The sequence below is a fragment of the Rattus norvegicus genome, chromosome 1 (genome assembly GCF_021556685.1).
Source record: "Rattus norvegicus strain SHRSP/BbbUtx chromosome 1, alternate assembly SHRSP_T2T, whole genome shotgun sequence".
Lineage (NCBI taxonomy): Eukaryota > Metazoa > Chordata > Mammalia > Rodentia > Muridae > Rattus > Rattus norvegicus.
In genome coordinates this window covers 170307773-170318835 of record NC_141534.1, presented here as the reverse complement: position 1 = coordinate 170318835, position 11063 = coordinate 170307773, and the positions used below count along the sequence as shown (strand labels likewise).

General features: G+C 37.5%; 2 protein-coding genes across 2 annotated transcripts; both read left to right on the top strand.

Moving 5' to 3' along the window:
* Positions 1 to 1057: 1057 nt before the first annotated feature.
* On the top strand, positions 1058 to 2031 carry Or52s20 (olfactory receptor family 52 subfamily S member 20). Its single transcript, NM_001001023.1, is given in 2 exon segments — positions 1058 to 2018; positions 2021 to 2031. Coding segments are annotated over 2 exon segments (972 nt in total).
* Positions 2032 to 7326: 5295 nt separating this feature from the next.
* On the top strand, positions 7327 to 8271 carry Or52s19 (olfactory receptor family 52 subfamily S member 19). Its single transcript, NM_001000141.1, has one exon. The coding sequence runs from the start codon at positions 7327 to 7329 to the stop codon at positions 8269 to 8271; it is 945 nt and encodes a 314-aa protein (NP_001000141.1).
* The last annotated feature ends 2792 nt before the right edge of the window (positions 8272 to 11063 follow it).

The following is an 11063-nucleotide window of genomic DNA, read 5'->3' as shown; positions in this document are numbered from 1 at the left end:
TATCTGCTTCTGCCTCCATAGTGCTGGGATTAAAGCACAGCCTGATTAGTCATGAATTTTGTTTTTTAAAAATTGCTAAGAGATATTTTAAGATAATTTCAAACAAAAGAGTCTATTAGGAAGTGATAAATTAATTCAATTTAATCATGTATATATATATAATTTTCAAATTAGTGTATGTGTGCATGTGTCTGTTTCTCTGTGTGTGTGTGTGTGTGTGTGTGTGTGTGTGTGTCTGTGTGTGTGTGTGTGTCTGTGTGTGTGTATGGTGTACATAAAAGTCTGTACATGTTTGCATGTGAATTGCTGTATTGACAAACACATGTGGATGCCCTTACATATGTGTAGATGGAACCAGAATCATCTGTGACCATTCTTTCACCTTCACCCAATCAAAGTCTGGCATGCTTAGCTCAGGAATCCAGCTTTCTCTGAGAATTCTGTGCCCATGTCTTCGGAAGCTGGATCTACAGATAGTTGCCATTTGCATTTGTGAAGATTCTAGGCATTCTACTTCTGGCTGCCGTGTACAAGCATCAACCATTAATTAATATCTGTTATACCATGTATGCATCTTTCAAAACAATAAGTCCTGCACTAAAAGTATATAAAAAGTTGTATTTGAAGATTTAAAAATGTATATTCTATCCTGGTTTATAAACACAGAAATGTAGTTCTTTTGCTTACTTAGAAATTAAAATCATGTCTTCTGGTTTGGAATTTTTAAAATTTATAATTTTCTCTTCATTCCAAAGGTCCAGGATGTTTGGAGACAAGAATTGAGCATCTTGTCTATGAGCCAGTTAATTCACACAAGTGGATTAAATTTCATCTTTTGAGTCATGGAAAGTACTTGCTCATATTTTACAGAGGAAGATAATCATTAGGTTATATGAAAACTACCCTAATATAATGGTGGTGTTCCAAGGTAGAAAGTGGATTCGACTCTTAATTTAACCTTGTGGTGAAACATGCTAAGTGCTATATATAAATTAATAAATAATCTGTTTATTTATGGACAGATGGATGTGAATACTCTACACTTTTCTACGAGAGAATGCAGCAAATGGTTTCTATCACGCCATTGTCAAATATTACCAATCTGCACCCCAGAATCTTTCTTCTCCTTGGCATTCCAGGAATGGAAGCCATACACACATGGCTATCAGTGCCTTTCTGCCTTGTCTACCTGGGTGCTCACTTAGGGAATTTCCCTCTTCTCTTTATCGTCAGAATAGATTCCAATCTGCATGAGCCCATGTATTTCTTCCTCTGTATGCTCTCTGACACTGACCTGATTCTTTCCACAACTGCCATGCCTAAAATCCTCAGCAATTTTTGGTTCCATAACAGAGAGATTCATTTTGAAGCCTGTCTGGTACAAGTTTTTCTCATTCACTCACTGTGCAGTATGGCCTCGGGGTTTATCTTGGCCATGGCCTTGGACCGCTATGTGGCTACCTGCAACGCTCTGAGGCACTCCGCTATCCCGACTCACGGTGTCATCCGGAACTTGGGGATAATGATTGTCGTCCGTGGGGGGTTGCTTTTCAGTCCTCAGCCGTTCATGCTTCGCTGGCTTCCCTACTGTAGAACAAATACCATTCCTCACACATACTGTGAATTTATGGCTCTGATCAAGCTGGCCTGTGCAGAAACCCGGATTTTCAGACTGTACAGTCTAACTGCTGCCTTCCTAACGGGCAGTTTTGATTTCATTTCGATCATATGCTCCTATATTGTCATCCTTTATACTGTCTTCTGTCTTCCATCCAAAGCAGCTCGCCTGAAGACCTTGGGAACATGTGGTTCGCATGTTTGTGTGATCTTAGTAGCCTATACTCCAGCCTTCTTCTCCTTCCTTACTCACAGGTTTGGTCACAATGTGGCCCCTCACATTCATATCTTTGTGGCTAATATTTACCTCCTTGTTCCTCCCTTAGCAAACCCAATGATCTATGGCATTAGAACCAAGACCATCAGAGAACGTTTTCTCCAAATTTTGACATCTAAAAAAAAATCATAAAATAACCTACTGTTTGTTCCCTTAATGGTTTACACTGATTCATGAAACCAAAGCAAAACACCATCGAAAAGATTTTTTAATTTTATTTTTCTTGGATATTTTATGTATTTACATTTCAAATGTTATCCCCTTTCTCCCAACTCCAATGCCCCTCCCCCTCCCCTGCCTCTACTATGATCCAATTTATATGAAATTATCAAAGAACTAACACAGATGAGAAACAGAAACGTGACTACTGCGTTTCCATCATGTTCTTGTATGCTAGGAGTCTGTTGAGGCGCACAGATAGTGTGTTACCCAATGCCTACTTGTTGGACAGGGACTCACTTGGATGCAGCCTACAATCAATTGACATACACACTGAAAAATAATTAAATCATGAAAGAAAGAAGATCCAGTGTGTAATGGTTCACAATTTAATGCAGGCCAAGGAAGAAAAATCACAGAAAAGATAGGAAACTTAAAATTTAAAGTTTTAGACATGCAATAAAACTGGTGCTCAGTTGGTTTAAGGAACAAGAAAGGGCAGTAGTGTTCAGTGGTCAGGAAAAACACAGGAATTCGGATAAGGTAAAATTCTCCAACTTACTGACTCTTCACTGGCACAATTTACCTTTGAAGAAAAGAAGATATATTGAAGCTTTGAACTGTATTAACTGTATTAGGACAAGTGAACGAAATCAATTAAAACAGTTTTGAAATAAAACAAGATGAAACAACAGTAAAGGAAAAGAGTTAAAATTTAATTAGTAAAGGTTTGCTGATTTGAGAGAAATCCCCATGCCATAAGATGTACCATCTTTCCAAGAACATTCGGAAACTGTTCGTGGGCTGCGATCTTGTTCTTTGAAGCCTGGAAGAAATATGAACCACAATTAGGAAAATAAAATGGTGGCACATGGCCCGGAGCAGCATGGCAGTGAGAGGCACAGCAGTGAGACGCACTGCAGTGAGTAGCACAGCAATGAGCGCCATGGCAGTGAGCCGCATGGCAGTGAGTGCCACGGCACTGCTCAGGGAATGGAGAGGAGGAGGAAAAGGAGAGGCAGAGGCGGGGGACATGACATCACCCTTAGACATGCCCCTAGTTTCCAATGATCTTCCTTCTGCTGGACTCAAATGTCGTTGAGATTCTAGAGCCTCATAAAAGAGCACTGGTCATTTGGCTTCAATGGATGTGTCTTTAAAGTGATATTTTATAACTAAACCATAAACGGTCTGGAAGAAATAATTTTCTCTCTCTGTTAGAAGAGGGGGGAAGTTCTTGTTTTACTTGTGGGACAAGGGACTTGACTCTCATGTACTTAATGGCTAGAGTGAAGTCAGAGAGGAAAAAAAGAAGTTTAGGTCAATGGAAGTGTCTGACTTTGGATATCTGCAGGTAAAAGAAGACAATATGGTTTTAGGAAAATACAAGCTAGTAAGGGATTGTGGAGAAAGATGCAGAATGAAAAGGAACAAATAGAATGCTATTGCATAGAAGAAAAGTATTGAGTAAGATTAGGGAAAGGTAAGACTTTTATAGGTAATAATATCCAAAATATAGAAATCTACAATCACAAATCAGATACAGGGTACAAATTTTAGAGGAAGGATTAGAAAACAAAAGCACCATTCAAGTTATTGACATCAGGAAGGCTCATGATAAGACTATTCTTGGATATATTTAGCAAATATATTAATTATCGAAGTGTTCAGAACACATTCAAGAAACACATCTTTATTTTCTTAAAAGAGAGTTTGTAATAATTACTCTCACTAAAAACAATTTAGGTCCCACAAGTTGGGAAATGAACCCTGACCCCAGAGGACCACTAATCATTGCTCCCTCAGGGATGGATACAGAGTGAGCTGCAGTTCCAGCTCCTATTAACAGAGAATACCATGAATCTGCTCATCGAAGGCCCTCTGGGGAACAGGTACCCCTTAAATTAAAAGAATGAAAACAGAAATACTGACTGGGTAAGAGCAGACAAGGCTGCACTCTAAAATACTTCTTCACAGAACTATGAGATCATCAGGAAGGTAACATTCCATTCCACAAATGTCCATACTAGAGTTAAGGGCAATAAGGATCACACATATATACAAATAGGTACATGCTTTTATAAATTATATCGAGTAAATCTGTTGATGAAGTGTAGACTGATAGGCATTCTGAATTAGATTTGTAATAGCATTTTAGTCAGCCAGGACAGGTCACATCTATATGCAGATATTCTTGTTTTCGTTCTATTTATCTTTAGAGTTTGTGAAATCACAGTATGTCTTGTGGCAATAAAATGTTTAGGAGTAAAGAAGAAATGTGTTTTATTTATTAACAAGAAAAGTTGGTGTAAAACAAGATTTCATGGTTTTGAAAAGAAGTAAGTAGGTAGACACAGGAGAAGCTAGAGGGTAAGACATAAGAGGACCTGAAGTAAGGAAAAGAAAGGCAATATGATGTAATTAAATCTTAATTAAAATAAAAATTTCAAAAATTGTAAAATAAATGAAAGAGAAATTCGTCATGGAATTTTAGTTCTGATTTTTAATTGTAGGGTTCAGTTGCACCATACCTACAGGAGCTGAAACAGGTTTTCCCTGGGAGCATTTTCAAATTGAACTATTAATTACTTGGAAAACTTAATTACTTGGAAAAATTGTTGATAAAATAAAGAATCTGGTGCCAAGCTTTGGGCTGGATCATTGCAGTGTCAACTTATGCAAGACTTTGACAGTGAGAAATTTAAACTTTCATAAAAGTCAGTTGACCCAATAATTGTATTTCACTAAATAAGATATACCACAGTTTTTAAGCCTTTCAAAAATGGCAAAATTGCAAAGTTCCAATGTGAGCACATGTTAACAACAAATGTCCATGTGAGGTGAGATAGCAAAGTATCACAGAACCACACATGGAGTTCTATGCGGCCTAAACGCTACAGGATAATGAAATGCTTCATGGATAATGCAAAAAGAGAGGAACCACCATAAAAAGAATTGTGAAAAAAAGCTTACCATTGCAGAGGTAATGTGTGGTTGATAGATGTTATAATGTTGAAATCCGCCCACTTAGGACACTTAAGAGAGTGGGCATAAAAACTGGAAACATGGTTTTATAATCTAATTTTCTAGTCTAATTGTGTTATGCCTTTGCTTAGACAATATGCTAGATCCACATTTGCCACGAAATCATGAACAAATACTAATGCTTATCTGATGGTTGATTGCTTTGTGTAAGGTTGTGCTCCTGCCTGGCAGAATATTTCAGATAGGATCTCACTCTGTACCTCTGGCTGTCCTGGAATGAACCGCATAGTCCAAGCCTTTAACTCACAGAGATGCAGCTTGCTCTGCCTCTCAAGTGCTGAGATTCAATACCACTGCGCCTGGAAAAGTTTAATGATATTGATCTTCCCATCGATTTTTCCCAGTCTCCATAAAGGGGAAACTGATTCATAAGGCATAAAACATAAGAAACAGGCAGCTTCAGAGCTACAAATACACAAAGGAGAAAGGCATGAGAAGAATGCATGGTGAAAACAGAGTCAGTAAAGAAAGAAGCAGAAGCGATGATATTGCTTAGAAACATGGTTTTTAAGGTTTCTGGAACTCTTAATGTGCAAAAGCATAATAATATAAAGAAATTGAGTAAATTGTTTTAAAGATCCCATGTCAAACATTTCCAAGAATAAGCGTGTAGCTAATCAAGCACGGAAGGGGACATTTCCATTTACACAAGTATGTCATGGAGTACAAACGCCAGTTTATGAGATCCTTGACCAGGCTGTCAAACAATAATGAGAAAGGCAAGACTTAATACTGGCAATTTTATTGATATTAAACTCAATGTATTTATTACTAATAAGCTGTAAATCCTATTGCCGAGGTCCATTTAGAACCTTTCGATTGATATAAACTTTTTTCAAAAATCCTCAATTAAGTTACATTTTTAATATGAAACATAAACACAAAATTAACAGACCACGTTTAATATAAACTTAGAGCAATCATTTTTCACACTAAAGTACAAAACCAAAATTTATGTAATGTTACCTTGAAGAATCTGTCTTTTAAATGAGTCCAAAGCATTGGTGGGTTATAGTTGACTGCATATTTAATATTCAAAGTAGAAAATAGTGAGTTTATCATGAATAAAATGACAAAAGCTTGCACTCAGGAAGAGGTGTGTTAAAAATGCCTGTGTCTCAGCGCCTCGTCTGTGATGATACTGGATTATCTGAAAGCTTACAGGGTTCTAATCTCTAACAGTCAAAATTGGAATGCTTTCATGAATTTTCTAACTAAGGCTTAATGCCTTTCCTAGGTTAGAAGCAATAAAGTAAGTCTCCTTCATTACCTTATATAAAATGATGTGAATTGAGGTACAGTCTCAAATTTATAATACTAGGATCAAAAGAAATACGTGATGTATTAATCTCTTTTGTGATTAACAGGCTCAGAAACAGTGTAAGTTGAGATAAATCAGGCACACTAGGAAAAACGCAGAAGAGTTGAAATGTAAGATGAGAGTTTCTCAAAGTTGAGATAAAATAAATGGATAGATACATACACACGCGCACACACACACACACACACACACACACACAGAGAGAGAGAGAGAGAGAGAGAGAGAGAGAGAGAAAGAGAGAGAGAGAGAGAGAGAGAATGGTACCATGTGAGGAAAACAAACAAACAACAAAAAAATAAGTGGGCAAGAACCTAATTGTCACTATCAAATCTTGGAGAGACTGCTCTGCCATGTGAAGGACCATGAAGTATACAAATATTTGAAGAACAGACCAGTATCTGCTCAAGGCTCCTGAGGAAAGCTTCTGAGCCACTAACTGGAAAACCTAAAAACCAAAAAAACATACTAGCTGACAAATAAAAAGTGTCTCTTGAGAGTACTCAGATAAGTGTCAGAAATTTATCTTTTTTAAGACATAAAGAAAGTTTGAATAAATATGTTGGATATGTTCTTTTTAATTTGATAGCTATGAAAAGATAATCGATAAATAAAAGGAACACCAAATTCACAAATGAGAAAGGAACTTTTACTTTATCATATAAATGTTAGCAAAGCTTTCTTTGAGTAAATTTGTGATATGCTTGATTTATAATGAGATTTTGCTTCAGGGTGCACATTCTAAAGAAGTATATCTAAGGGGTTCTGCACACAGGAAACAACAATGAGAATTATCTAACATGGTATTTTTTTTATTTTCTAGCTTTATTCCTCAATTATTTTCAGAGTTGTTTCGAAAAACATGCACTTTGCATGAGGACTTCAGCCACAAACAGTGGGCAGTGCCACCATGGGGCCAGGTAATGAGTCGCAACTCTCTCCAAGCACCTTCTGGCTGATGGGCATCCCTGGCCTAGAACACCTCCATGTCTGGATTGGGATTCCCTTCTGCTCCATGTACATGGTGGCCCTGATGGGAAATGTAACTATTCTGGCTGTGGTGAGAGCAGAGCGCAGCCTCCATGAGCCCATGTTCCTTTTCCTGTGCATGCTGTCAATCACTGACCTGGTCCTCTCCACATCCACATTGCCACGCATGCTCTGTCTTTTCTGGATGGCAGCCCATGATATCACCTTCGATGCATGTCTTGCTCAAATGTTCTTCATCCACAGTTTCACTGCCATGGAATCTGGCTTTTTCTTGGCCATGGCCATTGATCGCTATGTAGCCATCTGTGACCCACTGCGCCATGCCACAATTCTCACCCACAGCCGCATCGCCGTGATGGGAGCAGTTGTGGTGCTGCGGGGAGTAGGCTTCTTCTCCCCACACCCCATACTGCTCAAGCAGCTGCCCTACTGCAGAACTCGAATCATTGCACACACCTACTGTGAGTTCATGGCTGTGGTGAAGTTGGCGTGTTTGGACATAGGTGCCACCAAGCGTTATAGCCTTGGTGCTGCTTTTGGCATTGGCTCCTGTGATTGTTTCTTCATTGCCATCTCCTATGTTCTGATTCTCCGTGCAGTCTTCCGGCTCCCGTCTCGAGAAGCAAGTCTTAAAGCTCTAGGCACCTGTGGCTCACACGTCTGTGTCATTGTTGTATTCTATTCCACAGCTGGGTTTACTTTCCTGACCCACCGTTTTGGCCACAATGTGGCCCCCCAAATTCATATTCTAGTAGCCAATATGTATTTATTGGTTCCACCATTTCTCAACCCCATTGTTTATGGTGTTAGAACCAAGAAAATTCGAGATTATGTTCTTAATACACTAAAAGTAAAAGGTAGCTGATCACGCTGAAGTTGTTTGAAAGTGCTGTAATAAAGCTTAAAGGGAAGAATGCATCCTTTCTCACGATGGAATTTTCGAGTATAAACATTAGTTTTTAATGTGGAGGAGCTACTCCGTATAGCAAAGTAGTTCAAATTCTGATGAAATTAGTAGCTGTATTTTTATTGTGTGTTCTTTGTTTATAGTAAGCTTCTTTAAAACTTGATGCTAAGTAAATGCAGCCTTTATCTCTGTTGGTTCTTCCAACCTACCTTTTAATTTAGTATAGCAGCTTACTTTAGAATAAAAGCAATTAAAAGGGAACGAAACACACGACCATTTTTAAATGTTCCTCAAGAACAGGGTACTGAAAAGTTAATGATCACTGTCAATAATTGACATGAAAGTTATATATTTGGTTTGGCCTCTAAATTTATGAAAATGTCCTGTTTATTTATAAAAAAATATTGGTACACAGACCTTGATGGGAAATATACACTATCCTTTACAATGATCTAATAAACAAATACTTAATATTCTTCTATTTTAAATGAGTATGTATAATATGGGTATGTGCAAATGAGTAAAGCTATCCTCAGAAATATAAGTGCTGGATGGCCTATAGCTGGAGTTACAGGTGTTTTGTGCAGTGTGGCTTCTGGGATGGAATGCTTAGCCTTCCACACATTCTTTTTTTTTTCCGGAGCTGGGGACCAAACCCAGGGCCTTGCCCTTGCTAGGCAAGCGCTCTACTACTGAGCTAAATACCCAACCCCCCTTCCACACATTCATATAATAGCCACAGAGGCATCTCTCCAGCCTTATTCAACTATTATTTAAATCACCTTGTAATTATAGACTATTTTCTATAATGAAAGAACTGTAACCAGTTTTAACACAAGCTAACTAACATTTGGCCTCTTTAAACCTTTCATTTTAGTAGACTAGGATTCTATTCATGACTATCTCTACATTCTTGGGAATCACCCCAAAGCTTGCTCAGACACAATGATCTTAATTTTATTTAATTATTATTTGTACTCATAAATTAATAGTTACTTGCTTTTGTAAAAGTCTATTTTTTAAATAAATCAGCTTAAAGATTTGAACCATTATATATAAGCAATAGAGAAAATATTTTTTTCATTTATTCATTTTTATATATAAGTACACTGTAGTTGTCTTCAGATACACCAGAAGAGGGCATCGGATCTCTTTACAGATGGTTGTGAGCCACCATGTGGTTGCTGGGAATTGAACTCAGGACCTCTGGAAGAGTAGTCGGGTGCTCTTAACCAATGAGCCATCTCTCCTGCCCTAAAATTATTTTTTAAAAATACATTTTCTTCTGGAACAATTTGAGCAATTGAACATTTACTCTTGATAAAATTTAACTCACTTCCTTATTTCTTTTCTTTTGTTTTTTGTTTTTTTGTTTTTTTTTTTTTTGGTTCTTTTTTTTTTCGGAGCTGGGGACCGAACCCAGGGCCTTGCGCTTCCTAGGTAAGCGCTCTACCACTGAGCTAAATCCCCAGCCCCCCTTATTTCTTTTCTTATACAATATAGATGTGCAGAAGAATTCAATAAATATTTGTGAAATTGATGTTGTCTCTATAGTGGCTTAAATTTTACAAAAATATTGATTATACGTTAATTTTGGATAAGGCATGTGGATATGTTTGAGGTGGCTTTATGTGTATAGTCATGTTCACAGATGTGTGAGGACACAGGTATGTGTGTATGTATGTATATATGTATATGAATGTTTATATGCATGTATGTATGTAAATATATGTGTATGTATGGGAGCTAACAGACAGGGAAGGAAAAAGAGGTTGTGGAAGTGGGGTTATTAATATCACATGGACAGAAAGTGTGAATCGGGGTTGGGGATTTAGCTCAGTGGTAGAGCGCTTGCCTAACAAGGGCAAGGCCCTGGGTTCGGTCCCCAGCTCCGGAAAAAAAAAAAAAGTGTGAATCATGAGTTGATGTGGGTCTTCAGATAGTATAGGATGTGAAGTCATGGAAGAAATAAAGCAAAGCACTGTTATACTGAAAACAGAGAGATGATTCAGACTGGTATAGTATCAGGCAAGGGTGAGAAGGCATGACGACTGTACTCAGCTAAATACTGAGCTAGTAGCTGAGCAAAAAGGGCAAGATGAGTAGTGTGTAGATGAAAAATATATGCAGTTTGCAATTTGAAAAGATATTATTGGGCCTAAAAACAAAGAAGACTCTGCCTCTTCTTTCAATATGAAAGAGTAAAAGGGACAGCATAATAAATTTAATGATCCCAATCCAGAAAGAAAAATAACTGCATTGCATTTGTGAAATCAAAAGTAAATAATAATTAAGAAGGGAAGAAAACTCTACGCAAAAAAAAAAAAAATACAGGCAACTAAGGAATGCTTAAGAGTGAGAGAAAGTTTTACCAAGGGAAAAGTACAGCAGTTGGATATTCAATACAAAATAGTCAACACTGGAAACATGCCTGTTAGTAATATTATGTACTGAATGAGTAGGTTATACTTAGAGAATTATATGTAAAGGCATAAACAGATGCACCTGTAACAACAATTAATGAAAAAAGAAGTCATGAATTTGAAGAGAGCAGGGAGGAGCATGTAAGAGGGTTTGGAGGGGGAAAAAGCAAGGAGGAATGATATAACTACATAATAATCTCAGAAATAAAAGAAAATACATTTTCAAAAAGTGTATTAAACAGAGAAAAGAGAAGAAACATAGTTACTAGGGTGGCCTAGGCTGACAGGGAAAAATAAACCAAATGGTGCACAGTTAACGGCTATGAA